A 27,779-nucleotide genomic window follows, 5' to 3' on the forward strand; every position below is an offset into this window, starting at 1 on the left:
GGGGAGCCAACCTTGTTGGTGGGGCTGGCACTAGTGATGCGTGAACTCCTTTCCCCTAGCCATTAACACGTGCGCAGGAGGATGCCTGTGACCACGGTTACCACATGCATACCCGCGCAAGTGCTAACGGCAAAAGGAGCTGTAGCAGATAAAAGTTATTCCAGTCTTCCTTACCGCTCCATGCTGAAATGCATGGCGTATCTAGGTCTCATTATCAGGGTAGGGCTTATATTTAACAAATGCATAGAAATCCTGCTAGGGCTTATTTTGGGGGTAGGTCTTATTTTCGGGGAAACACTGTAAGCTGCATGCAGTCTCCGCCCGTAGCCTTCAAGCCCCGACCATATCACCTTTGGTCCCATCCTCTAGTCTACCCCTACTAGGCTCAAGTTAATCTTGCTGATAAAGCCCCTCCTTCCATCAAGCTGTCTCCACCCACAGTTCCTGAACCCCCGACTTTAGCCTTCTTGCCCCACCCACAGGTTAAGAGTATGGCACTGCACCTGCTTCTAGCTCAGAGACTGGACACACCCCGCAAGCTACGCTTCCCTGGGCGCTTCCTGGATGACATTGCATCCTTGGTGGGCTCTGTGGGCCTAGAGATTACCACCCGTGTCCACAAGGTGAGAGATGCAGAGATTCAATGTGGGGAGTGGCCTGAGGGAGGACATAGAGCCAGCCAGCCTGGCAGGAGTGATGCTCCTGCCCATTGACTCCTGTGTGAAAGATCAGGAATCCAGTTTGCTGGATGGGTTTGTTCATTTGTCATCTGTTTCTTTTTTTTTTTTTCTTTTCATCATCTGTTTCTTGAGCACCTACAGTGTTAACAACTGAGTGTAGCCTATAGTGTGTACAGCCCTGAGCTGAGCCTAACAGCAATAAACAAAACAGACCCACAGCCTTGCTCTCCTGGGGCTGATTTCTAGGATATTGATGTCCTGAGAACCTGACAATTGTCCAGGCCCTAGAACACTAATTCCAATACCCCCAAGGGTAGGCAGGCAACAAACAATAATGATCGTAGTAATAATATGAAGCTGTATTGGCTGCACAGTGTGTGTGTAAGCATTTTAGATGGATTATATCATTAAATTCTCCCATTAGTCCATGACGTTAGTATTAATGTATTGTCCGTTTTACTTATTGGGAAACGGAGGCAAAATTGACGGAGTAGCTTAATCTGGTACCAGTAAACTGGGAAGGGACAGAATGAGGATTCAAATCCAAGCCCACCAGCTCCAGAGGTCATGTTCTCACTACCAGCCTCAGTCAGGAAAGTGGGGCTTATGGTGGACCATAGAGCAAAAGCAAGCCCATCTAACAGGGGCCCCATCACTCAATTCAGCTAACAGAACCCCTATAGGAATGTAGTTCTGTTGTGGCCAGATTGTCTGCTTTTTAAAGATAAATGGGACTTCTGGATTTGATGAGAACCTTCCAGACTTTTGAAATGCTGTTCTGGCCCAAGCCAGCTCTTTTACACAATCCGATGCGACCTCTGAGCTGGTCTCAAAGGTCTCAACCTTGTCTCACTAGGCTGAGATTCCCAGGGGCTGACCCAGATTGTGAGGAAACCACTTCCAGAAAGGGGAGCAGGGAAGAATAATGCCCCTGAGAAGCAGCATCAGTGGCCATTCATTCTCTTGACATTTATCAAGCACCAGTTGTATGCACAAAGCTGACCCAGATGCTGCCCTACTGTGGACTCTGAAGATAACTAGTAAGACTGCAGACTGCAAGGGAGCATAAGGGCATACCCAGAAACAGCTGGGTTTCAGGACCTTTGCACTAACTGTTCCCTCTACTCTAAATGCCTCTGTCCCCTTGGTTCCTTATCCTGGCTTCTCTGAAAACATCATCCCATTCTATTGTCTTCAAAGCAGATAGAACTATTTGGAAATCTTTTTCGTTTTTGTTTGTTTGTTGAGACAAAGTCTCATTTAGTTGCCTTCAGTAGAGTGCTATGGCATCATAGCTCACAGCAACTTCAAAGTCTTGGGCTCAAGGGATCCCCTTGCCTCAGCCTCCCAAGTAGCTGGAACTACAGGCACCTGCCACAACACCCAGCTATTTTGTTTTTAGAGACGGGGTCTTGCTCTTGCTCAGGCTGGCCTTGAACTCCTGAGCTCAAGCAATCTACCTGCCTTGGCTTCCCAGAGTGTTAGGATTACTGGTGTGAGCCACTACACCCATCCTGGAATTCTTGTTTATTGTGTATCTACCCCACAAGTGAGAGTGTGAGTTGGACAAACAGCAGGGACCACATCTGTCTCAGTCACAGGGCTTGGCACATAATAGATGCTCAGCATGTCTTTGTTAAATGATTACTGAAGGTTTATCATTTAGGGCAGAGGCTAATTTGCTTGAACGCAATCATAAGTGATTTAAATAAGCAAAGCTTATTTGTGAGCCTAAATAGGCTCCAGGGGGCTTCACAGTGTGGGCTGAGCCCTTGTCATTCATGGCACTCACCACATCAAACCACTTTGCCATCTAACTTGGCCGCCTCACTTCCCCTGAAATCCCATTTCAGTGTGGTCATGTGGTATCACTCAGATGCAAGGGATGCTGGGAATTGTAGTCTCTTCCCAGTTAAATTCTGGACAGAGAAGGAAAGAGGATTTTACAGAGAGAGGAGCAGTCAGTCTCTGCCATGGTATGTTAGGCAGAGTGGAGAGGACAACCAGGAAGGGCAGCATTACCAGAACACAGAGAAAAAGGCTCTAGGGCGATGATGCATCTCCTAGAGATGGCAGGTAACCTTGGGGACTCAAGCACACAGAGGCAGGGCGGGTGCAGGCTGACAAACCCACATGCCCCCAGGACATGGAACTGGCCGAGCAACTCAACGCCAGCCTGGCCTTCTTCCTCAGTGACCTGTTATCCTTGGCAGACCGTGGCTTCATCTTTGGCCTGGTCCGGGCCTACTACAAGCAGGTGGGAGTAGAGATGGCAGACGGTGGGGCTGGGGACTGGTGGGGAGGGGGCAGGGACGATGCTGAGGTCACCACTGACCACCCCTCCCCTGCAGGTGGCCACGAGGCTCCAGTCAGCCCCCAACCCAGCTGCTCTCCTGACTCTGCGCATGGAATTCACCCGCATCCTTTGCAGCCATGAACACTACGTGATCCTCAACCTCCCCTGCTGCCCACTGTCACCTCCGGCCTCCCCCTCCCCCTCTGTATCCTCCACTACCTCCCAGGTGGGCTTGCCTCAACTTCTGCCTCATCTTAACCTGTGACCTCTCACCTTTAGCCCATCTCTTGTGGTTCCGTCATCTCCCTTTCATGGTAGGCCACTGTTTGGGTGTACTCACACCTTCCACTTGACTTTTTAACATCTGACCCATTGTTCTCAGCAATTTCCCAGGAGGACTAACTTCTGATTTCTCACCCCTCAATCCTAATTCCTAGACCAGCATTGCATCTGCTTTTTCTCATTCCTCTGACTTTTGACCCTAAGGCCTATTAGGTTAATCCCACCCTCTCACCTCTGGCCCTTAATTTCTTTCTTTCTTTTTTTTTTTTTGAGACAGAGTCTCACTATGTCCCCCTGAGTAGCATGCAGTGGCGTCACAGCTCATAGCAACCTCAAACTCTTGGGCTTAAATAATTCTCTTGCCTCAGCCTCCCAAGTAGCTGGGACTACAGGCACCCGCCACAATTTCCGGCCATTTTTTGGTTGTAGTTGTCGTTGTTTGGCAGGCCCAGGCTGGATTTGAACCCACCAGGTGTATATGGCTGGTGTCCTAGCCACTGAGCTACAGGCGCTGAGCCTGGCCTTTAATTTCATGCCCACGTCACTTCCAGATGAATTACCCAAATCTCTTATCTCTGGGACTTGACCCATGATTTCTGTCTCTTCCCAGATGGCTTTAGTGGTGACCAGTCACCTCTAACCCTTGACCCCTGGCATCTCTGATTTCTCCCTCTGCGTCCTCTGCAGAGCTCCACCTTCTCCAGCCAAGCCCCAGACCCCAAGGTGACCAGCATGTTTGAGCTGAGTGGGCCATTCCGGCAGCAGCACTTCTTTGCTGGGCTTCTGCTGACAGAGCTAGCACTGTCCCTTGAACCTGAAGCTGAGGGGTAAGCACAGATCCCAGGCAGGTGGGACGGTCCAGAAGCCATGTCCACTCTATCCTGAGCAGCCACCCCACCCACTACCCCACAGGGCCTCTATGTTGTACAAGAAGGCCATCAGTGCTGTGCACAACCTGCTGTACAGTCATGACACTGACTCCCGCTACGCTGAGACTACTGTGAAGGCGCGTGTGGCTGAGCTGTACTTGCCGCTGCTGTCACTTGCACGGGACACACTGCCTCGGCTGCATGACTTTGCTGGTCAGTGGGCCAGGGAAGGATGGGGGTCACATAATCCAGGGGCTTAGTCACACTGGCACAGAGATAGGAAGGGTGGGATAATATACTCAAGGGTATGAGGATGGGCATCAAGGTGTTCATTAGGGGCAGCAGAGCGGGTTCAAGTTCTGCCACAGAGCACTTGTCACCAGAAGTTATCTGACCTACAGGTTTCTCACCTAAAACGGGAATAGTAATAGCACCAACTACTGTCAGCCCACAATAAATGGGAGACATTAAGAAAAGAAAATGAGGCTCGGCGCCTGTGGCTCAAGCGGCTAAGGCGCCAGCCACATACACCTAAGGTGGTGGGTTCGGATCCAGCCCAGGCCCGCCAAACAACAATGACGGCTGCAACCAAAAAATACCCGGGCGTTGTGGCGGGTGCCTGTGGTCCCAGCTACTTGGGAGGCTGAGGCAGGAGACTCGCTTGAGCCCAGGAGTTGGAGGTTGCTGTGAGCTTTGATGCCACCGGCACTCTACCCAGGGGGACAGCTTGAGGCTCTGTCTCAAAAAAGAAAAGAAAATGTGAGGCACAGAAACTGGGAAACATCCAGATGAGAAGATGATTGAAGCCCTGTGTTCATTCATTCACACGTTTATTCAACATTTATTGACATTTGAGGGATGTGGTTGGAAGCACAGAGTCCCTGCTTTCATCAGTTTGGAGATATTCTCTGTCTCTTGAGTTATTTTTCTGCCTCATTTTCATGCGTCTCTCCTGGGATTCCAATTATAAGTTCGTTAGTCTTTTTTTTTTTTTTTTTTGAGACAATGTCTCACTTTGTCACCCTCGGTAGAGTGCTGTGACGTCACAGCTTACAGCAACCTCAAACTCTTGGGCATAAGCAATTTTCTTGCCTCAGCCTCCCAAGTAGCTGGGACTATAGGTGCCCACCACAATGTCCTGTTATTTTTGTAGTTGTGGTTGTTGTCATTGTTGTTGGCCTGGGCCAGGTTTGAACCCACCAGCCCCCATGTATGTGGCCCTTTTTTTTTTTTAGAGACAGAGTCTCATTTTGTCACCCTTGGTAGAGTGCCATGCCATCACAGCTCACAACAACCTCCAGCTCTTGGGCTTAGGAGGTGATTCCCTTGCCTCAGCCTCCCAAGTAGCTAGGACTACAGGTGCCCGGCATAACACCCAGCTATTTTTTTGTTGCAGTTTGGCCAGAGCCAGGGTTGAACCTGCCAGCCCTGGTGTATGTGGCTGGCACCCTACTCACTGAGCCTGTCACATGTCTGTTATGCTTTGTTCTGTTTTTTCCATTCTTTTTGCTCTCTGTTTCAGTTAGGAAATTTTCCATTCACCTGTCTTTGAGTTCACTAATACGTCTTCTGTTAAATCCATTCTCCTATTGACCCCACCCTTGAGTTCTTAATTTCAAACACTATATGTTTTTGTTGTAAAATATCCATTTGATATATTTTTTGGTAGAGCCTCATTCTCCATTTTGAAATTGTCTATTTTGGCCCGGTGCCCATAGAACAGTGGTTACGGTGCCTGCTACATACACCAAAGGTGGCAGGTTTGAACCTGGCCTTGGCCACCCAACCAACAATGACAACTGCAAGAAAAAATAGCCAGGTATTGTGGCAAGCGCCTGTAGTCCCAGCTACTTGGGACGCTGAGGCAAGAGAATCACTTGAGCCCAAGAGTTTGAGGTTGCTGTGAGCTGTGATGCCACGGCCCTCTACCAAGGGCTGCATAGTGAGACTCTGTCTCAAAAAAAAAGAAAAGAAATTGTCTAGTTTGGGGGCCTATTTCTTCCCCATCTTTTCCTCTGACTTTTATTTTATTTTATGAATTTTTTTTTTGAGACAGAGTCTCACTATGTCACCTCAGTAGAGCTATGACATCACAGCTCACAGCAACCTCAAACTTTTGGGCTTAAGCGATCTCTTGCCTCAGTTTCCCAAGTAGCTGGAACTACAGGTACCCGCCACAACACCAGGCTATTTTTTTTGTTGCATTTGTCATTGTTGATTTTAGCTGGCCCGGGCTAGATTTGAACATGCCAGCCTCAGTGTATGTGGCCAGTGCCCTACCCACTGAGCTATGGGCTCCACCCTCTGACTTTTATTTTAAAGTCCTTGTTTGCAAGTAATCCCAGCTATTTGGGAAGCTGAGGCAAGAGATTAAGCCCAAGAGTTTGAGGTTGCTGTGAACTGTGACGTGATAACACTCTACAGAGGGCAATAAAGTGAGAGTCTGTCTCAAAAAATAAATAAATAATAAAAAGGCCTTGTTTGCTAATTTCAACATTTAGTCATCTATGTGTCTGTTCCTGTTATCTCTTTCTCTCACATCATCCTGTCTTGTCACATGTCTTATAGTTTTTTTTTTTATTATATTTTGGATATTATAAAGAAAAGAACTCTAGGGCTAAAACAATGTCATCTTTCCCCAGAAGGGGTCTCTTTTCAATCTCTAGGCAGATTGGATAACAGGCTGATCACCTTAGTCCAGTTAGGAATTAAGCTAGGATGTACTATGGCAGAACTTAAATTAGATTCAGTCTACCTTTTGTTTTAAGAGCCTCTGAGGCAAGATCTGTTGTATATTGTTGGCAGCTCCTTCCTCTGATGAGACTTTTGTGGGGAAAGGATTGGAATTATTTTTTTTAAGATATTAGACTTGGGGCTCCGTGCCTGTAGCACAGTGGTTATGGCGCCAGCCACATGCACCGAGGCTGGCGGGTTTGAGCTCAGCCTAGGCCTGCTAAACAACAAAGACAACTACAACAAGAAGATAGCCGGGGGTTGTGGCAGGCACCTATAGTCCCAGCTAACTGGGAGGCTGAAGCAAGAGAATCACTTAAACCCAGGAGTTTGAGGTTGCTGTGAGCTGTGATGCCACGGCACTGTACTGAGGGTGACATAGTGACACTCTGTCTCAAAGAAAAAAAAAGAGCATAGACTTGAGGTTAAAATCCTAGCTCTACCATTTACCTACTATGTGACCCTGGGCAGGTAACTTAACCTCTCTGTATCTCTGCTTCCTCATTCATAAAGTGGGAATTATGAAAGGACTTATTTGTAGGGTTGTTTTGATTAAGAGTGAATTTATTTTTTTAAACAGTCTTGTTCTATCACCTGGGCTAGAGTGCAGTGGTATCATCATAGCTCACTGTAGCCTCAAACTTGAGTTCAAGTGATCCTCCTGTCTCATCCTCTCTACCACAAGATACACCACAGGCATACACCACAACACCCAGCTAATTTTTCTCTCTTTTAATAGAGATGGGGTTTCACTCTAGCTCAGGCTGGTCTCAAATTCTTTTTTTTTTTTTTTTTTTTGAGACAGAGTCTCACTACACCCTCAGTAGAGTACTATGGCTTTACAGCTCATAGCACCCTCAAACTCCAGGGCTTAAGCGATTCTCTTGCCTCAGCCTCTCAAGTAGCTGGAACTACAGATGCCTACCACACCTCCTGACTATTTATTGTTGTTGTAATTGTCATTGTTTGGCAGGCCCAGGCCATGTTTGAACTTGCCTGTTCCAGTGTATGTGACCAGCGCCCTAACCATTGAGCAACAGGTGCTGAGCCTGGTCTCAAATTCTTGACCTCAAGCTATCTTCCTACCTTGCCCTCCCAGAGTGCTAGGATTATAGCCATGAGCTATCATGTCTGGCCGAGAGTGAATATTTTAAAGTGCCTAGAACAGCACCTGGCACATGGGAGATGCTATATAAGTGCTAATTGATGCTATACTAATAGCATCAGTACTATTGTTGTCATTATCATTTCATCATTGTCATCATAGTCTTTACTATGACTACCATTTTGCGCCAGACCACATTGAACATGTAGCAGTGGTCAGATCAGATATAGTTCAGGCTTGGTGAAGCTTATAAACTGTTGTACTATTAATATATCTAATTAAAAGTACAAGTAAGTTCTGAGAGTAGATAACCAGAGATGCCAACCTGGTCAGGGTGATGGAGTGAGGAAAGATTTCTGAAATTTGAGATGAGAGGGCACATACCCAGGCCTTATTCTTCTCTGCCCCATCCCTCCACCAGAGGGACCAGGTCAGCGGTCAAGACTGGCCTCAATGCTCGACTCAGACATAGACAATGAAGGGGACTTTGGAGGTACCATCAACCCCTCCGTGGCCATGGCCATCGCTGGTGGTCCCCTGACCCCCGGATCCCGGGCCAGCATCTCCCAGGGGCCCCCAACAGTGAGTACAAGGCTTATGGATCTAGTTATCATCCAAATGGGTGAGAGAAGTTGTATAACAAGGTACAAATTGATCAGTACTCATGTGGAGAAAGTGAAAATTAACTTTGTTCTCTTGCTGGCTCCAGGCTTCTCGCTCAGGCTGTCCCCTCTCTGCTGAGTCAAGTCGGACTTTGCTGGCATGTGTGCTGTGGGTACTGAAGAACGCAGAGCCAGCTCTTTTGCAGCGCTGGGCTGCTGACCTGGCTTTACCTCAGCTTGGACGTCTCTTGGACTTACTGTATCTCTGCCTGGTGGCCTTTGAATACAAGGTTCGAGGGGGTTGGCAGGGTGTAGCAGCGGAAGAGACAGGCTGAATGTGCGCTACACAGGGCCTGGGCTCTGCGGGGCACCTTTGTGCAATGGACTCTGCAGGGCCGAGGGTAAAGGGGTGGACTGTTTCTGCAGTGAGCCAAGGAATAAAGTGAGAAACGTGTTCATGAATGGAATTTGGAAGATGCTGAGAGTTTAGAGGAAAGGGGTAAACCAGGTCTTCAAGGGCAAGGTCCTGGAAGTGAGGAAAGGTTTAGACAAGAAGGGAGCAGGCTAGCCCATATCCCACCAACAAGAGCAGAATCCACCTTGAACCCCAGTTTTCTGCCCTCCCAGGGGAAAAAGGCCTTCGAGCGCATCAATAGTCTCACGTTCAAAAAATCACAGGACATGAAGGCACGGCTAGAGGAAGCCATCTTGGGCACTATCGGAGCCCGGCAAGAAATGGTTCGACGGAGTCGTGGTAAAGAGGCTGTGTATCCCCATCCCCACCAGCTGCTCCCGGCCTGTGGCCAAGGGACACCAGAGGAGGGGCTGTCCCTGCCTTCCATCCATCTCCCTTTTCCTGGAGAAGAGTCCATATGTCATTGCCATCCACTTAGGCCTCTCTGTCCCCACTGTTTTTCTTGTCTACCTGTGTGTATCTGCCTGGCAGACTTCTGCTTCCCTTGGCATCCCATGGGTCCCACCACCTGAGTGTCTTCATTGGCTTTCCATTTCTCCTCCCACTCACGTGTGCCCTTCTGTTTTCACGCATCTGTGAACACATGCCCTCATGTTCTAGAACGGAGCCCATTTGGGAATCAGGAGAATGTGCGTTGGCGGAAGAGCATCACACACTGGAGACAGACCTCAGATCGTGTGGACAAGTAAGTGTTGGCAGAAGGGGATTTGCTCCATAGGGACCAGTTTCTAGAGTTTCTAGGGAACCGGTGCACCCTGGGCTGCTGAGGAAGGAAGAGAACTCAGCTGTGCCGTGGAACATGGCCCTGAGTGACCCCCACCAAGGCCTCCTCTCCACTCCAGGACCAAGGATGAAGTGGAACATGAGGCCTTAGTGGAAGGGAACCTGGCAACCGAGGCGAGCCTGGTGGTGCTAGACACACTGGAGATCATTGTGCAGGTGGGGCTTGATTCAGCATCTTCTGTGACCTCTGATTGCACTGCCATGTCCTGTGGTCTCTGACTTGATAATCCTTCTCCTTCCTTGTCCCTAAAACCACCCCAGCTTCTAACACCTGGATGTTTGGCTGGGTGCAGTGGCTCATGCCTATAATCCTAGCACTCTGGGAGACCACGGCAGGTGTATTGCTTGAGCTCATGAGTTCAAGACCAGCCTGAGCCAGAGTGAGACCTCATCTTTAAAAATAGGCCAGATGTTGTGGCAGGCACCTGCAGTCCCAACTACTCTTGAGGCTAAGGGGAGAGAATCGCTTAACCCCAAGAGTTTGTGGTTGCTGTGAGCTATGATGCCATGGCACTCTACCAAGAACAAAGTGAAGCTATGTTGCAAATAAATAAATAAATAACACTTGGATTTTTAACACCTTAATGCACCCCTAGACAGTAATGCTGTCAGAAGCCCGGGAGATCGTCTTGAGTACGGTGCTGAAGGTTGTGTTGTACAGTCTGGGCAGTACCCAGAGTGCCCTCTTCCTGCAGCATGGCCTGGCCACACAGCGTGCCCTGGTGTCCAAGGTGAGCGCTCTTCAATAGCTATGATTCTTAGATTACTTATTGGCCAGCGCTTTGGGAAGCTGAGGTGAGAAGACTGCTTCAGCCCAGAAATTTGAGACCAGTCAGGGCACCATAGCAAGACCCTGTCTATAAAAATATTTTTTTTAATTAGCTGGGCATGGTGGCAAGTGCCTGTAGTCCTGGCTACTTAGGAGGCTGAGGCAGGAGGATTGCCTGAGCCCACGAGTTTGAGGTTCCTTTGACCTAGGCTGACACCACAGCACTCTAGCCTGGGGCAACAGAGTGAGACTCTATGTCGAAAAAAACAAAAATGATGGTAATACTAAATATAGCTCGTTCACTGAGCACATAATGTGTGCACAGCAACTCCATGGAGTGGAGACCATCCTGCCAAGGTTACAGAAGAAGGATCTCAGGATTGGATCAAAGTGGCCACGTCACTCACCCAGGGTCCCATAGCAAGGACTTTGGAGTCCAAGTCTGACTCCAAAGTCAGCTGTGCTTGGCCAAAGAAAGCAGAACATAGGCACCCCTGCCCCAGTCCCCTTTGGGACTATCTGAGCCAGGATCAGGAAGGACTGAACAGTGTTTGCTGGGGTCCTGGGGGGCAGTTCCCGGAGCTGCTGTTTGAGGAAGACACGGAGCTGTGTGCCGACCTGTGCCTGAGGCTCCTGCGACACTGTGGCAGCCGTGTCAGCACCATCCGCACGCACGCCAGTGCCTCGCTCTACCTGCTCATGCGTCAGAACTTTGAGATTGGTCATGTGAGTTGGGCCATAGAGGGAGGGAGGGGAAAGGCCATCACCAGCAGAACACAATGGCCACAGTGGTGTGGTGAGCATGCTCCTGTGTCTGGGGTCCGAGGCTCATCTGTTCACTGTGCCTCCTCTGCCTCTGAAGAACTTTGCCCGAGTGAAGATGCAGGTGACAATGTCACTTTCATCCCTGGTGGGGACAACGCAAAACTTCAGTGAAGAGCACCTACGCCGTTCACTCAAAACCATCCTCACCTATGCTGAGGAGGATGTGGGACTGCGGGACAGCACCTTTGCCGAGCAGGTGACACCTATCCCTGGCCCTATTTTCCCCTTGATTACCTTTGACCCACTGCCTCAGCCCCATTCACCTTCCAACCCTCACTGCCCTGGATGTTCCCTGGTTTCAGGTCCAGGACCTCATGTTCAACCTGCACATGATCCTGACCGACACAGTAAAGATGAAGGAACACCAGGAGGACCCCGAGATGCTCGTTGACCTCATGTACAGGTGAGGCAGTCCTGTGGCACCTTCAGCTACACCTACTCAGCAACAGGTGAGAGGACAGCAGGAGATGAGAGGGACAGAGGAGTAATGTCTAAGGAGGGGAGAAAGAAGCGGATAAACAAACCGTTGATATTAACAGGTGAAGGGAGGCCAAGCGTAGTGGCTCACACCTGTAATCCTGGCATTCTGGGAAGCCAAGGTGGGTGGATCACTTGAGCTCATGGTTTGAGACCAGCCTGAGCAAGAGGGAGACCCCACCTCTAAAAATAGCTGGGACTGGGTGCGTATAGCTCAACAGCTAGGTACCAGCCACATACACTGGAGCTAGTGGGTTCGAATCCAGCTTCAGCCTGCAAACAATGACAACTACAACCAAAAAATAGCTGGGTATTGTGGCAGGCACCTGTAGTCCCAGTAACTTGGGAGGCTGAGGCAAGAGAATTGCTTAAGCCCAAGTGTGAAGCCACAGCACTCTACCAAAGGCAACATAGCGAGACTCTGTCTCAAAAATAAATAAATAAAAAGCCAGGTGTTGTAGCACGCACCTGTAGTCCCAGCTACTCAGGAGGCTGAGACAAGAGGAACTCTTGAGCCCCAGACTTTGAGGTTGCTGTGAGCTATGATGCCACGACACTCTACTGAGGGTGACAAAGTGAGACTCTGTCTCAAAAAAAAAAAAAAAAAAAGAGTGGACGGTGCCTGTGGCTCAAAGGAGTAAAGGAGTAGGGTGCTGGCCCCATATGCCAGAGGTGGTAGGTTCAAACCCAGCCCTGGCCAAAAAAAAAGAATAGGTAAAGGGGACTGGTAGGCAGACAGGTGGGTAGATATGTGAGCAGGTAATTGAGTGGGCAGGTGGGCAGGGGAACAAGTCAGAAATCACAAGAAAGGGAGGGGAGTGAGTGAAGGGAGAGGCAGGTAAGGGGTGAGATGAGTGAGGAGACAGATGAATGGAGGCAGAGGGATTTCGAAATGGACAGGTGAGGAGACAGGGTAGAGGGAAGACAGGTAAAGGATTGGACAGGTAGGGGAATGAGTAAAGTTTGGACACATGAAGGGATAGACAGGTGAGAAAACGGGTGAGAGGATGGACAGGTAAAAAAAAAGAGTAGACAGGTGGGGGAACAGGTGAAGGAGGGGTTACAGTGAAGATTTAGGCTGCTCCATGCGGCAGACATGGGGCAACTGGTGAAGGGATGGACAAGTGAGGCAGTGGGAAGACAAGGTGAATCCTCTTCTCTCATACATCCTCCTTCTCCGGGGCACCAGAATCGCCCGAGGCTACCAGGGCTCTCCTGACCTACGGCTGACTTGGCTGCAGAACATGGCGGGGAAGCATGCGGAGCTGGGCAACCATGCGGAGGCCGCCCAGTGCATGGTGCATGCAGCCGCCCTCGTGGCTGAGTACCTTGCCTTGCTGGAGGACCGCCGCCACCTACCTGTAGGCTGTGTTTCTTTCCAGGTGAGTGGTCAAGGTGTGGCAGGCAGAGGGCAGTGGCAATTATGGGGCAGAGACCAGGGTGTGACGCCACCTCTCCTGTCCCAGAACATCTCATCCAATGTGCTGGAGGAGTCTGCCATCTCTGATGACATCCTGTCACCTGATGAGGAGGGCTTCTGCTCTGGGAAGCATTTTACTGAGCTGGGGCTGGTGGGCTTGCTGGAACAGGCGGCTGCCTACTTCACCATGGTGAGGCTTTGGGGACCAGCTGTAGGGGATGGGGCTCAGCTGGGAAGGTGTCATCATATCTGCTGCCCCAACAACCCTTCCAAGTCTGGGATTTTTTTTTTTTTTTTAAGACAAGACCTTGCTCTGTCTCCTGAGCTAGAGTCATCCTAGCTCACTGCAACTTCAAACTCCTATGCCCAAATGATCCTGTTGCCTTAGCCTCCTGAGTAGCTAGGAGTACAAGCACCTTCCACTATACCTGGCTAATCCTTTAAATAGTTTTGTAGAGATTGGGTCTTGCTATGTTACTCAGGCTAGTCTTTTTTTTGAGACGGAGTCTCAAGCTGTCCTCCTGGGTAGAGTGCCATGGCATCACGCTCACAGCAACCTCCAACTCCTGGGCTCAAGCGAGTCTCCTGCCTCAGCCTCCCAAGTAGCTGGGACTACAGGCGCCCACCACAGCGCCTGGCCATTTTTTGGTTGCAGCCATCATTGTTGTTTGGCGGGTCCGGGCTGGGGATTCGAACCCGCCACCTTAGGTGTATGTGGCTGGCGCCTTAGCTGCTTGAGCCACAGGCGCCGAGCCACTCAGGCTAGTCTTAAACTCCTAGCCCCAAGCAATCCTGCCCTGGCCTCTTAAAGTGCTGGGATTTTTTCAATGGGTGTCATAGCTCACTGCCACCTCTTAACTCTTGGCCTCAAGTGACCCTCCTACTGGCTCTATAGGTATACTCTACCATGCCTGGAGGCAATAAATTTTATTTTATTTTATTTTATTTATGTATTTATTTGGGGAGAACAGGGTCTCGCTCTGTCATTCAGTCTGGAGTGCAGTGGTGTCATCATAGCTTACTGCAAACCTAAACTGCTGGACAGCAACTCTAGGACTCCTAAGATAGCAGTCCTACTGTCTCAGCCTCCTATACAGCTGGAACTACAAAGACATGCCACCACACCCAGCCAATTTTTTTTATTTTTTTTAAATTTATATATATATACATATATATATATGTATATATATATATGTGTGTATATATATATGTTCTTTTTATTTATTTATTTATTTATTTTGAGACAGAGCCTCAAGCTGTCCCCCTGGGTAGAGTGCTGTGGCATCACAGCTCACAGCAACCTGCTCAAGCTAGTCTCCTGCCTCCACCTCCCTAGTAGCTGGGATTACAGGTGCCTGCCACAACGCCTGACTATTTTTTGTTTGCAGCCATCATTGTTGTTTGGCAGGCTCGAGCTGGATTCACACCTGCCAGTTCAGGTGTATGTGGCTGGCACCTTAGCTGCTTGAGCCACAGGCACTGAGCTACCCAGCCAATTCTTTTTTTTAATTATTTTTTATAGCAACAGAGTCTCACTATTAACCAGGCTGGTCTCAAACTCTTGGCCTCAAGCAGTCCTTCCACCTTGACCTCCTGAAGTGCTAGGCTTACAGGTGTGAGCCACTGTTCCAAGCCTAAACTTTCTATTTTAGAGCAGCTTATAGTACATAGCAAAATTGAATGGAAAGTACAGAGCGTTCTCATATACCTTCATCCTCCACATGTTCACAACCTCCCCCAGGGACAACATCCAGAACCACAGTAATACATTTGTTATAGTCAAAGAAACTTCAACCCATCTGTCATCACCCAGATTAGGGTTCACATTAGGAATCACTCCTGAAGGTGTTCGTTCTGTGGGTTTGGACAAATGTATAATGACGTGTAGGACCCTTATATAGTACCATACAGAATAGTTTCAGTACTCAAAATTGTGTCTTTTATTCTTTAAAAAAAATACAGGCCACATTCAGTGATCATGCCTTGTAATCCTAGCACTTTGGGAGGCCAAGGCAGGTGGATTGCTTGAGCTGAGAAGTTCAAGACCAGCCTAAACAAGAGCAAGACCCTGTCTCTAAAACATATTTGGGCATAGTGGCAGGCTACTGTAGTCCCACCTACTGGGAAGACTGATGTAGGAGCATTGCTCAACCGTAGGAGTTAGAGATTGCCGTGAGCTATGATATGTGGCACTCTACCAAGGGCAACAAAGTAAGACTGTCTCAAAAAACAAAAGCCCACAGGGGATCAGATCTCAGTTATCCTCCCCTCCAATTGATTGATTGGTTTTGAGACAGAGTCTCAGTCTGTTGCCCTGAGGAGAGCCCCATGGCATCATAGCTCACAGCAACCTCCAACTCTTGGGCTTAAGCGATCCTCTTAGCTCAGGCTCCCAAGGAGCTGGAACTACAGGCGCCCACCGTCATGCCTGGCTAGTTTTTCCTATTTTTAGTAGAGACAGGGCTTTGGCTTGGTCAGGCTGATCTTGAATTCTTGAGCTCAAGCAATCCAGATGCCTCTCCCTCCCAGATTGCCAGAATTATAGGTATGACCCATTGCACCAGGCCAACCCTCTTTTTGAAATAAGGGTTTTATTCATTTCTTGACAGGTTGATACCTAAGCATTTGATATTTCCATTGTCATAAAGTGGTTTCCTCCTTCAGTGTGCTTGTTTGCATGAAGACAATTGATTGCTTTTGCATTTGACTTGTTGGAGGCCTGGGACCTTTGCCCCAAGGAGTGTTCTGGTTTGTGTAGGGCTGGTTGTGTCTCCGTGATGTCACTTCACCTGTTTCTCAGTTCCTTGTATTTTGGGGAACTGGTACTTTCATTTAGGGGCCCCATGAGATTCAAGGTCAGAAGTTCCTCAAGATTTCTTCCTCTGTGGTGATGTTGTGTTCATTACCACTTTGCTGGAGTCTCAGAGACAAAGGCCTCAGGGAAGGAAGCCAGAGAGTGGACACAGACCTAATAGTCAGCAAGTATCGAAGGGTACCCACTATGTGCCAGGCTTGATGCCCCTCCCTGGCCAAGGACGTGGGGCACCCATATGTGCCTATTGCTCCATGCCAGGACACAGTTGGGCATGAACAACATGGACACTAGGCCCAATGGGACAGCATTTGGGTCCTGGGCCCTGGGAGCACTTTCATGTCTCTAAGATGCAGTTTCTCTGAGGGGGAAAAAATGGTTCCTGCCATCAATGAGGAAACACAGGTAAAGTGCAAATGTACACTGCACCTGGTCCATAGTAAACACTGTTAGAGGTGACCTGGCTGCAGTGGCTCAAGCCTATAATCCTAGCACTTCGGGAGGCCAAGTTGGGAGGATTGCTTGAGGCCAGGATTTCTAGACCAGCCTGGGCAACATAGCAAGACCCCCTGTGTCTACAAAAAGAAAAGAAAACAGTGGTAAAGACCTCAAAGGGATGTGTGTGGGCCCATTGGAAAGGCTGATTCCCCATCTGGGGTGAGGGGAGTCTGCATGGAAGTGATGGAAGCTGGGTAGTAACACAGTGGGAACACAGGGTAGAGGTTGGGGGTTGGTAGGAACAATTGAGGTGGTGTTCCAGGCAGGACTAAGGGTTTGGAGAATCCTCACTGCCATCTCTCTCAGGGCGGGCTCTATGAGGCCGTAAACGAGGTCTATAAGAACCTCATTCCCATCCTGGAAGCTCACCGGGACTACAAGAAGCTGGCTGCAGTGCATGGCAAACTGCAAGAAGCCTTCACCAAGATCATGCACCAGGTGGGCTCAAGAGCCCTGGGCCCATTCCTAACCCCACAGCCTGGTGCCCTGCCCAGACTCTGCTGACCTTGAACCTTCTCTTCCCCACAGAGCTCTGGCTGGGAGGTAAGTCTGCCATAGCGGCCACCTGCTTCTGGGGACCCCCACCCCCAGGATGGCTGGCCAACCATGCCCAGCTACCACCAGGGGGCGCCAGAGGAGCACAGCTGCATGGGCAGGGGCTCAGTGGGTGATGATGACACATCCTGGTGGCATCCTCCCCAGAGGCCCCTACCCCAGATCTGGAGGGCAGCTTGTGACTCACCCAGCTGGAAGCTCTCCGAAGACACCAAACCCCTCCCTCAGGCAGGGCTAGCTGGGTCAGCAGGGTCACTGTGGGGGAAGGTGGTATGTTCTCACTGCCTCTGTGCCAGCCTTTCTCTGTCTTGTAGTCTGTCCCCCTGCTCCCCCCATCTCTCTCTTTCTCTGTCTCCTTGCCCTTGGATCTCTGCTTATCTTGCTGTCTCTCTTGGTCTCTGTGTCTCCCCGCCTTCCTCCAGAATCTCTGCTCCTCATCTCTGGTTAACGTCCCCCCTCCCCAATCCTGCCTCTTCCTACTTTGGTCTATTTTTAGCCATCTCCTAGTTTGGGGAGAGTTTTCTGGCCTAAGATGGCAGGAACCCAGAGTCCCAGCTGGTGGGCAGGCTGGGTGGAGGCCGGGTGGGGCAGGCAGTTTCCCACCCTCACTGAGTCCCTGCTTTCTTGGTACATGGAATTACTCTCATAGGGTAGCATAACCCAGGCCCTGGGTATTGGGGGTTCTGACCTCTAACCTCTCCCATGACTTTGTATCTCTGTCCCCCCCTGCACACCCCTCGGCTGTACCATGTCCTCCCTACCCCACCGGGATCTGCCTTGGTGAGTGAACATGGAGCCACCCTGCTTTCTTTCTGGTTAGAGGGTCGTGTCCTTGGGGGCAGAGAGGCTTTCTTTGTCCAATCTTAGGGCTGGAAGTAGGGTGAGGGGAAAGCCCAGGAACAAGCCTCTGTCCCAGAGTGAGACAGAGCCATACCTTCCCTCAGTCACTTAAGCATTTATTAGGCACTTGCTGTATACCCAATTGCACATGCACTGGGGACATACCTGTGAACAGTACAGCCCCAATCCTGATTTTACACTGAGATCCGTGCCTTGATGTTCTAAGGGTCCCTTGCCTTTTCCCATGACCCAATGTTCTTGAGATCCTCAAGAGATACCTCAATTGTGATGTTCCCAGGGGTCCCCTTTGCCCATCTCTTCCCCATCTCTATCTCATCAGGATGCCACTCTCTGCATCCTGCCCTTTGTGGCTCGAGGCCACCTATCTCTTGGGCAGGGATACCTGGGAGGAGGCCTCCCAGGCAACCACATCCTTCCTCACAGCCCCAGCGTGTGTTTGGGACCTATTTCCGCGTGGGATTCTATGGTGCCCGCTTTGGCGACCTGGATGAACAAGAATTCGTGTACAAAGAGCCATCAATCACCAAGCTGGCAGAGATATCACACCGACTGGAGGCATGTTCTTGCTATGGGGGGTGGGACAGGGCATGGGGCTGCCCTGGGGCTGGAGTAGGGGCTGTGTACACCTGGGTAGCCCCAAGCCAGCTCTATGTTTCCAGGAGTTCTACACAGAGAGGTTTGGGGATGATGTGGTGGAGATTATCAAAGACTCAAACCCCGTGGACAAGTCTAAGTTGGACCCACAGAAGGTGGGTCTTCCTGGCCATTTCCCCAAAATCCTGTATTCAAAGAGACTCCAAGTACTATTTCCTGGGAACCCTCAAATCCTAGTTCTCTGGGAAACTCTAACTCTTATCTCTTTGGGGACCCCAAGTCCGGTTTCTCAGAGAATTCCCAACATAGGAAGATCTGGGGAGTCCCAGATTCAAAGCCCCCAGACCTGGAGAGGCCAAGATCCCTTTTTCACCAGGGACAAGGCCTGGCTAGTATGTGTTGTGGCCATGGGATCCTCACCCCTGACCCTATGCTGCAGGCCTACATCCAAATCACATACGTAGAACCGTACTTTGATACCTACGAGCTTAAGGACCGAGTGACCTACTTTGACCGCAACTACGGGCTGCGCACCTTCTTGTTCTGCACACCCTTCACACCAGATGGGCGCGCACATGGGGAGCTACATGAGCAGCACAAGCGCAAGACGTTGCTCAGCACCGACCACGCCTTCCCCTACATCAAGACGCGCATCAGCGTGTGCCACCGGGAGGAGGTGGACAGGGACCCCAGACCCAGAGAGTCTCAGAGATTCCAGACTTAGAAAGGGGAGGCAGAGGGACCCCAAATCTAGGAAGGATCAGGGAAGAGAGGCACAGGGACCCCAGAACCCAGGGTGGCTCAGAGATTTCAGATCCAGGGAAGAAAGAGACATAGAGACCACAAACCCAAGAATTGGCCTATACACACCAGAACCAGGTTAGGGACCTAAAATTCTTATCTCTAAACTCAAATCTATACCTCCAAACCCAGCAAGCCCTGCAGATGCCAGACATAGAGCCCCCAGATTCCTCAGGGCACCATACCCAGCAGGCCCAAGGCTGAGACTAGGCCAACTAGAACTAGACCAAAGCTTCCTGAGTACAGACTGAGGCAGGCAGACTCCCCCACATTCCAATCATTGCTTAGCCTCTTGGACCCTTCTGCCCCCAGCAGGGTCTGAGCTGCCCTGGTCTGGCTGGGTCAGGACACCTTCAAGCCCTAATGAATGTGTATCCCCCAACCCACCAGACAGTGCTGACCCCTGTTGAAGTGGCCATTGAGGACATGCAAAAGAAAACACGGGAGCTGGCCTTTGCCACCGAGCAGGACCCACCTGATGCTAAGATGTTGCAAATGGTGCTGCAGGGCTCTGTGGGGCCCACCGTGAACCAGGCACGGCTGGCAGAGGGGTGGGTATGGACTACCTACAGGAGTCCAGATGCCATGCAGACCTGCTCTGAAGTCCCTCTCAACCCCACAGGGTCCCCTGGAGGTGGCCCAGGTGTTTTTGGCAGAGATCCCAGAAGACCCCAAACTCTTCCGGCATCACAACAAACTGCGCCTCTGCTTTAAGGACTTCTGCAAGAAGTAGGCCCGAAAGTCCCGGTTGTGGCTGTCTGTATACCTGATTCCTATGGTGTCCCCTCTCCCTATCTGAGCCACTGACCCCCACAGCTCCTAACCCCACTGCAGGGGTCTCTCTGCATGCCTGGCTCTACCTTCTGGATTACCACCCATGTTTGAGCTTGCATTCTTTCCTGGGTGCCAGTCCCTGAGCATCTCCGGCCCTTCTGGCCCTCAGGTGTGAGGATGCGCTACGGAAGAACAAGGCCCTGATTGGGCCGGACCAGAAGGAGTACCACCGCGAGTTGGAGCGCCACTATGGCCGCCTGCGCGAGGCCCTGCAGCCCCTGCTCACCCAGCGCCTGCCTCAGCTTCTGGCCCCAGCCCCAGCCCCAGCCAGCCTCAGGTGCCTAACCAGGCTCCCCTACCCTAGAGACTAGAGTAGGCAAGTCAGAATAGATACAGAAGGGGGGCTGTCTTACATGTACATGGCAACACGTGCACTTGTGGCTTTGGCTTTGCACAAGTATCTGAATATGTCATGCAGGTAAACAGAGGCAGGCCAATTCCCAGACACATGAAGTCATCTTTCTAAGCCTTAGTCTTCGCATCTGTAAAATGAGTATGATTCAAAACTCTCATGGTAGATTCTAAGAGAGAATCAGTGAATCCCAGAGCAGATCAGGATGGATGTGAAAGGGACAGGAGAGATCCTAGAAAGATTCTTGAAAGAGGAGGAGGGCTAAGGAGCACTACAGCATAGGGGTCCCGGTGCCCATGCTGACTCAACCCATTCCTCTCCCAGGAACACTTTGAACAGAGCAAGTTTCGGAAAGGCAGACCTCTGAGCCAGCTGGGCCTGAAGCCACACCTGGAGGAACTAGCACCCAAGCCTCAGCTGTCTGTGCTTTAATGGAAGTACTCCCCACTGCCCACTTGGCCATGGGGTAACCACGTTGTACTTGGGGCTGTGCCTTCTGTCCCTATCTGTTTCCATCTGTGTGCATTGATACTCCCTACCTTTGTTAATTTAAAATGGTTTTTATAAGCAACACTAGCAGTGTGGTGTGATCACTAGGACTTTCCTGTGCTCAGAGTCCATTCCTCTATATATATCCACACATGGTACATTGAGACACAGAGCACTGGTGTCAGGGACTCAGTGGTGACAACAGACGCAAATTTCTGCCCGTGGGGAGCTGACAGAGAAGGCAATACACAAGTAACTTTACCATGACTATGTCTTTGCTGAGTCCTAAATGGCTCTCAGATCTCTGCAAAAGTAGGCCAATCACTAATGGACCTTTTTATCCAAGGAGCCAGCCTCCTTTAGGCCACTACCTAATCTCATCTCTGCACCCCTACCATGTAGGCAACATGATAATCCCCTTTTTACTGATGGAGAAACTGTTCTGTACACAGAACATCAAAAGCTTGGTGGATCTGGGATTGGAGTCCAGGACGGGCTGGTCTGCAACCTCCCGAGCAGCCCTAAAATGAAACAACCCCTTCCCGTGGCGGTCACGCCACAGTGTACCCGGCCGGCCCGCCCGCCCTGGGCTGCTTCCAGCTCTGGGCTGCCTGGGGGATGGGTGACCTCCCGCCGCCGCCACCACTGCCCGCCCTCCGCGCCCTCCCAGAGCTGGGCCCCCGCCAGTCCTGCCCCTCCCGCCGCAGCTGAGCTGTCCCGTCCCCCCCACAGCGGCCCAGCTGCAACCTGGGAAGCCAGCAGTAGGGAGGACCGTGCCTCAGCGACTTGGGGGGAGGAGGGATGGCGAGGCAGGACACGCCGGCGCGCGCTTAACACCTGCTGGCCAGGTGAGATCGAGTCCCCCCAACCCCTACTCTGCATCCCCGACCCCCACTGCGGGCGCCCGGGCGGAGGGAGAGGGAGGGGCTACCCAGAGGGGGCGGGCCCTGCGGAGGGGCGGGGCTACCGCCCGGGGCCCAGCGGCGGAGCTGCGACTACCGCGCCGGGAGGACACTGGAGGCAGGACGCAGGGATAGCGGTGTCCAGAGCGCGCCAGGCGAGTAGGACCCGGACTGTGTCGGGATTCGCGTCTGGTTTGGCGTTCGAGTATGGCTCCCTGACCTTGCCCCGCTTCCCAATCCCGGGGCACGAACGACCTCGCCGGTCTCTACAAGCCCCTCTGCTCCAGCTCCAGGCTCGCAAACTTTCCCAACTTGGAGTGCCTCGGTCTCCGCGTCACTGCCCCCTCCCCGTCTTTGACCCGGTTCCGCTATCCGTTCCTTGTCCCCTGCCCTTCTGCCCCCCTCCTGCCTTCCTCTGCCCCTCTTCTCATGTTTATCCCCATGTATGTTTCTGTCTTCTCCGGCACCGTCCCCCATCGCCCTCCTCCACGGCGGGGCCAAAGCCAGGCCCCAGGCGGCGGGAAGACGGCAGCGCGTCTGGCCGGGCGTGGGGAGCGGCAGCTGTTTGCCATTAGCCGGGGACCCCGCGGGCCCCCGCCCCCTCCCTGTACGGGGCGGGGTCCTTCTTGGCCAGAAGTTTGGGGGTGGGGAGAGGGCAGAGAAGACCCTGGAGATGTCCAAGCCATTCAGGGTGGGCTTTAAGGAGACCCACCCTCCTTCGCTGATTCCCAGCCTGTCTGCTCTTGGAGCCCCCGGTGTCTCCATCTTTCTGTCCTATCCTGTCTACCCCTCTTCCATTCCCCCTAGAGGTCCCATAGAGAGAGAAGGGCCTCAATCACAGAAATCCCACCCCCACCATACACCCTCACCTCCTTTCTCTTCTCTCCCTTGAGTCACTGGTCCATAAGGATGGTGATCAGATGACTTGGTACTCTCAGACCTCCCTCAATCTCTCCATCTGGGAAATGGGTAAAGGGGTGTGTTGTCTAGGGGAAGTGCCTTGGTGGGCAGGCTTAGGTTCAAGTCCAGGTCCAGTCACCTCTCTAGGGCCCTAGTGACCCTGGGCAAGTCACTGTACCTTTCTGTGTCCCATTTATCTTTAAAACGGGGTAATAACTACCCACCTGGAGGTAGAGTTGTCATGAGGATGAAAAGAGTTGATGATATTGTTATGACTGTGTTAATTGTGTTAACCCTTCCCTCCACTTCTAGCAGCACCCCCCACACACACATACTTCCTGGCTATTCCACTCCTGCTTCCTGCCTCTAGATCTCTTCAGGTCCCCAGAAAATATTTTTGATCAACTTCCTATTGCTCAGAGGGTGAGCTACTGGGCAAATGGAAACCCAAATTTCTTATAATTGGTGACCATGTGTGTTCCAGGTGTTGAAAGTCAGAGAAGTAAGGAAAGTGACGTGGAGAGACGTGGAGAGAAACACAGAGAGACAGAGACGTGGAGAGACACAAAGAGACTTGGAGAGAAACTAAGCAAGGCACTAAACAGGATAGTACGTAACAAGGACAAGCTCTACAAGGACAAGCTCAGCTACCCCTGAAGCCCTAGCCCTGCCTTCATGCGCAGCAGGTGCCCCACCTGGTCCATCCCTCCCAGGTACCCACCACTCTAGCACCCACAAGTTGGAAAAGGTCTCCTTTGGTGGTAGAATGGTCAGGGGTCTCTGTAGCATGATGACTATAGGTCAGACAGAAGAAAGGACTGACCAAATTCAAGAGGGTTATATAGGGGACAAAAGAGTCCTGGCCAGCCTCCAGGACTAAGTGAGGCTTAGTGAGAGGCCCTGATTGTCCCTGCCTTTTGCAGCCTCCAGGCACCCTCTCTACTTCCTCCCCCCACCCCATGACTTCCTAGGCCTCCGCCCCACACTCTGGCCATCTATCCCTGCAGCTGTATCAGAGCCCGGACACATCCTGGGAGGGCAGGAAGTTCTATGTAGCCCAGCAGTGAAATTGTTTATTTTTAGAGAAAATTGTTTCCATAAAGGGGAAAGGCTTCACTCCTTGCTGTCTCCCCCACTTTCTCTATCCTGCACCTCAGGCCCACCCTGATCAACTACTCTGCTTTGGGATCATTTGGGGTCCCCCACACCCTGCTCTATCTCTCTTTGTCCCTGTGTCTCTGTCTCCTCAGATCCTTGTAGGAAGGCTGTCTCCCCCCTACACCCATTAGCGCCCAGCCCCCACTTTCCCTGTGGCTAGTTCTGGGCCTGGGCTGAGGGGATGGGATGCAGGAAGGGTGGGGCCTATTGAGTTTGGGGCCCCCGGTCCAGGGGCCATGTGGAGGCAGGGCTACAAGAACAGCTGGAGCCTGTCCAGGGGCTAGACAGATGTGTGAGCAGGCAATGAGGTTTGGTTTCTTTGTTCCAGGCCTCAGGGTAACCCCCTACTTCCACCTCTTAGCCAGGCGGGTGTGGGCCTGTGAGAGAGTCCCAGGCCTAGGGGGAGGCCTCATCTGCTCTCCTCCCCCTGCAAACTCCTCCTGACTCCTGTCTCCTTGGTTCCCTCTCCCCAGGTAAGACTCAGCCAGTGCTGCAGGCAGTCTGACTCCCAGTCCCCTGAGTGACTTCTGAGGATCATCTACAGGCAAGAAGATGGCTCAAGTTCTGCACGTGCCAGCCCCCTTCCCAGGTCAGGGGTGTCAGGGGGAAGAGGGCCCTTACTTAAGGGAATTGAGGGTAGGACACAACCTAGCATTGGGGGGTCTGATGGGGGAGGCACAGCTCTGCCTTGGGGGTCTGACACTAGAAACACAGTTGAGGGCCTGGTAGGCTCCTGTCTGTTGAGCAGGTAAACCCTGACTGCCTGGGCACGGGTCTTCATCCCAAGATTGAGGACAATAGTATTCAGAGGCACTGCTGTTTCTCCCCACCCCAGGGACCCCTGGCCCAGCTTCCCCACCCTCCTTCCCTGCCAAGGAGCCAGACCCACCCTACTCAGTGGAGACACCCTATGGCTACCGCATCGACCTGGACTTCCTTAAGTACGTCGATGACATTGAGAAGGGCCACACTCTGCGGCGGGTGGCTGTGCAGCGCCGCCCACGTCTGGGCTCGCTGCCCCGTGGCCCTGGCTCCTGGTGGACGTCCACTGAGTCACTTTGCTCCAATGCCAGTGGAGATAGCCGCCACTCAGCCTACTCCTACTGTGGCCGTGGCTTCTATCCCCAGTATGGAGCCCTGGAAGCCCGTGTGGGCTTCAATCCCCGAGTGGAGCGCACACTGCTGGATGCCCGTCGCCGCCTCGAGGACCAGGCAGCCACACCCACTGGCTTGGGTTCCCTGACACCTAGTGCAGCTGGCTCAACGAGCTCTCTGGTGGGTGTAGGGCTGCCACCCCCAACTCCCCGGAGCTCAGGACTGTCTACACCGGTGACGCCCAGTGCTGGGCACCTAGCACACGTGCGGGAGCAGATGGCAGGTGCCCTGCGGAAGCTTCGGCAGCTAGAGGAGCAGGTAAAGCTGATTCCTGTGCTCCAGGTGAAGCTATCAGTGCTACAGGAGGAAAAGCGGCAGCTCACAGTGCAGCTGAAGAGCCAGAAGTTTCTGGGCTACTCCACAGGGACTCGTGGCCGCAGCGAGCTCTGCCTGGACCTCCCTGAGCCCCCTGAAGACCCAGTGGCACTCGAGACCCGGAGTGTGGGTACCTGGGTCCGAGAGCAGGACTTAGGCCTGCCCGATGGGGAGGCAGCCCTTGCTGCCAAGGTTGCCGTGCTGGAGACCCAACTCAAAAAAGCACTACAGGAGCTGCAGGCAGCTCAGGCCCACCAGGCCAACCCCCAGCCCCAGGCCTGGCCACTGCCAGACTGCCCGGTCCGTGTCGACACCGTCCGAGTAGTGGAAGGGCCACGGGAGGTGGAAGTAGTGGCCAGCACTGCTGCTGGGGCCCCTGCACAGCGGGCCCAGAGTCTGGAGCCTTATGGGGCTGGTCTGCGGGCTCTGGCGACATCCAGCAGGGCAGAGAGCCCTCCTGTATTCTGCAGCCATGAGGTAGTGGAGACGATGTGCCCAGTGCCCACTGTATCCAACAGCAACTTCCACGCAGTGAAGAAAATCAGCATCTCAGAGCGAAGCTGTAGTGGCCCAGCAGGTGAGTGATCATAGGCAAGGTCCAGCCCCAGCCCTAGTCTTCTACTGGACAGATCACTCTGGCTTCTGGAATTATCTCTTCATCCATAAGAGAGGGAGAATTGTGCTACTGACTTCAGGGCTATAGGGACCATGCAGAGAATTAGGTGTCTGGAGGTATCTGGGGGAAATTCCCCCAAGGCTACTTTTTTGCTGGGCAGAAACCTTCCCTGTTTATTGAGTGGGTGGCAGGAGTCAATCTAAGACAAGTTGAAGAAATGAAAAGAAAATGCACTGTTCATGTAACTTTGGGACAGCTTCAGGTATAAGTGGATCCAGGTGCTCAAATAGCATGAGTCTTACACTCTCTTTCTCTTCTTCTGTTTATCTTAGGGTGTCTCTTTTTTTTGTTTTAGATGTAGTTTCACTTTGTCTTCCTGAGTAGAGTGCTGTAACATCATAGCTCACAGCAACCTCAAACTCTTGGGCTCATGTGATCTTCTTGCTTTAGCCTCCCAAGTAGCTGGGACTACAGGAGCCTGCCACAATGCCTGGCTCTTTTTAGAGATGGGGTCTCACTCTTGCTCAGGTTGGTCTTGAACTCATGACCTGAAGCAATCCACCCACCCTCCCAGAGTACTAGGATTACAGACATGAGCCACCACACCTGGCCTTGGGATCTCCTATTTCAGGCAGACAAAGGAATATGACCCCATTGCTCTAGGCCTTTCTATCTCAGTGGAAAGGGAGCACCTTGGTACAAATAGCACCAGAAAAAAAGCCCAGGGGTGGCCCTCATTGGCTGGTTGAGTCATGTGCCCATTGCCGAGCCAGTCATGGTATCCCTCACTGCTTATCCATGGATCCTGGGGGTGGGGGGCACCTAAGCCATGTGGCCTTTGAGGGAGGAACAGGATGCTTCCCAGAGGAAGTGCTGAACTCTCAAACTAGGAAAGGGGGTGCTGGGTGTGCAGAATGTCAGCTTCTCCAAGGCCCCTGGGAGAAGCTGCCCTAATGATTCATAATAGTACTAACAGCTGTTCTTTAGCAAACAAGGAGAGCTTGGGGGAGGGGGAGCCAGGTGCATTTTTCTTCTTGCCCTGTTATCCTGGGTGAGTGGGGTGAGTGATGTCACTCCTCAGCTTCCCTGTCTGTGAAATGGTATAATAATAATCCCCCCCTCTAGAACCCTTGTGAATTTCCCACATACAGTTAGTACTTGTCACTGCTTTGGCTGACAACTTTCAGGTCAACCCTTTTTACAGCTGAAGGAACATGCTCAAGGAGAGGATTGACTTGTCCTGTGTCACATAGCCAAGAAGTGGCTGAGCCAGGATCTGAACTGAGGTTGGCTTGAACCTGCTACCACAGGGCCCAAAGGTGGGACCCAAATTCTTATCCCACCTGGAAGGTCAGGTAGGCAGAGCTGTACTGACAGACCAAAGGGTGGGGACCCAGCTGTGTTTTCTCACTGCCACATGTTGTCGGCCAGCTGTAGACACCACCCCTCTGTTCTGTATCCATCTCAAACACTCAGCCTTGTGGTTCTGGCCCCCAGCCAGAGGCCCTGCCTGGCCCAGCCTTAGAATTTCTGAAGGGCGGCTCGACGCCTGTGGCTCAAGCGGCTAGGGCGCCAGCCACATACACCTAAGGTGGCGGGTTCGAATCCCCAGCCCGGGCCC

The 27,779-nt window shown here is 51.9% G+C and overlaps 2 protein-coding genes across 9 annotated transcripts in view; both read left to right on the forward strand.

Moving 5' to 3' along the window:
- Window positions 1-21,199, forward strand: part of DOCK6 (dedicator of cytokinesis 6) — a 52,929-nt gene extending 31,730 nt beyond the window's left edge. For 4 of the 8 annotated variants that reach the window (XM_023517980.1, XM_023517982.1, XM_023517985.1 and 1 more), the window contains 25 exons: window positions 483-623; window positions 2,824-2,937; window positions 3,032-3,202; window positions 3,946-4,085; window positions 4,171-4,340; window positions 8,387-8,547; window positions 8,675-8,857; window positions 9,195-9,321; window positions 9,643-9,727; window positions 9,885-9,981; window positions 10,422-10,556; window positions 11,168-11,320; window positions 11,457-11,615; window positions 11,722-11,822; window positions 13,086-13,278; window positions 13,363-13,506; window positions 16,933-17,064; window positions 17,155-17,169; window positions 18,466-18,597; window positions 18,702-18,791; window positions 19,076-19,312; window positions 19,828-19,971; window positions 20,060-20,166; window positions 20,381-20,548; window positions 20,948-21,199. In XM_023517980.1, the coding sequence (XP_023373748.1) occupies window positions 483-623; window positions 2,824-2,937; window positions 3,032-3,202; window positions 3,946-4,085; window positions 4,171-4,340; window positions 8,387-8,547; window positions 8,675-8,857; window positions 9,195-9,321; window positions 9,643-9,727; window positions 9,885-9,981; window positions 10,422-10,556; window positions 11,168-11,320; window positions 11,457-11,615; window positions 11,722-11,822; window positions 13,086-13,278; window positions 13,363-13,506; window positions 16,933-17,064; window positions 17,155-17,169; window positions 18,466-18,597; window positions 18,702-18,791; window positions 19,076-19,312; window positions 19,828-19,971; window positions 20,060-20,166; window positions 20,381-20,548; window positions 20,948-20,990 (3,342 nt within the window). In that variant the 3' untranslated portion in view covers window positions 20,991-21,199. The remainder of the gene's footprint in view (window positions 1-482; window positions 624-2,823; window positions 2,938-3,031; window positions 3,203-3,945; window positions 4,086-4,170; window positions 4,341-8,386; window positions 8,548-8,674; window positions 8,858-9,194; window positions 9,322-9,642; window positions 9,728-9,884; window positions 9,982-10,421; window positions 10,557-11,167; window positions 11,321-11,456; window positions 11,616-11,721; window positions 11,823-13,085; window positions 13,279-13,362; window positions 13,507-16,932; window positions 17,065-17,154; window positions 17,170-18,465; window positions 18,598-18,701; window positions 18,792-19,075; window positions 19,313-19,827; window positions 19,972-20,059; window positions 20,167-20,380; window positions 20,549-20,947) is intronic. The other 4 variants (XM_012810205.2, XM_023517981.1, XM_023517984.1 and 1 more) reach the window with 1 other exon arrangement.
- Window positions 21,200-22,165: 966 nt separating this feature from the next.
- Window positions 22,166-27,779, forward strand: part of KANK2 (KN motif and ankyrin repeat domains 2) — a 33,412-nt gene continuing 27,798 nt past the window's right edge. Inside the window, exons 1-4 of the mRNA XM_023517998.1 lie at window positions 22,166-22,219; window positions 23,399-23,627; window positions 24,546-24,661; window positions 24,908-26,119. Coding sequence (XP_023373766.1) covers window positions 24,625-24,661; window positions 24,908-26,119 — 1,249 coding nt within the window. The 5' untranslated portion in view covers window positions 22,166-22,219; window positions 23,399-23,627; window positions 24,546-24,624. The remainder of the gene's footprint in view (window positions 22,220-23,398; window positions 23,628-24,545; window positions 24,662-24,907; window positions 26,120-27,779) is intronic.

Source organism: Otolemur garnettii, unplaced genomic scaffold, assembly GCF_000181295.1.
Source record: "Otolemur garnettii isolate 467f Iridium unplaced genomic scaffold, OtoGar3 scaffold00127, whole genome shotgun sequence".
NCBI classification, from domain to species: Eukaryota; Metazoa; Chordata; class Mammalia; order Primates; family Galagidae; genus Otolemur; species Otolemur garnettii.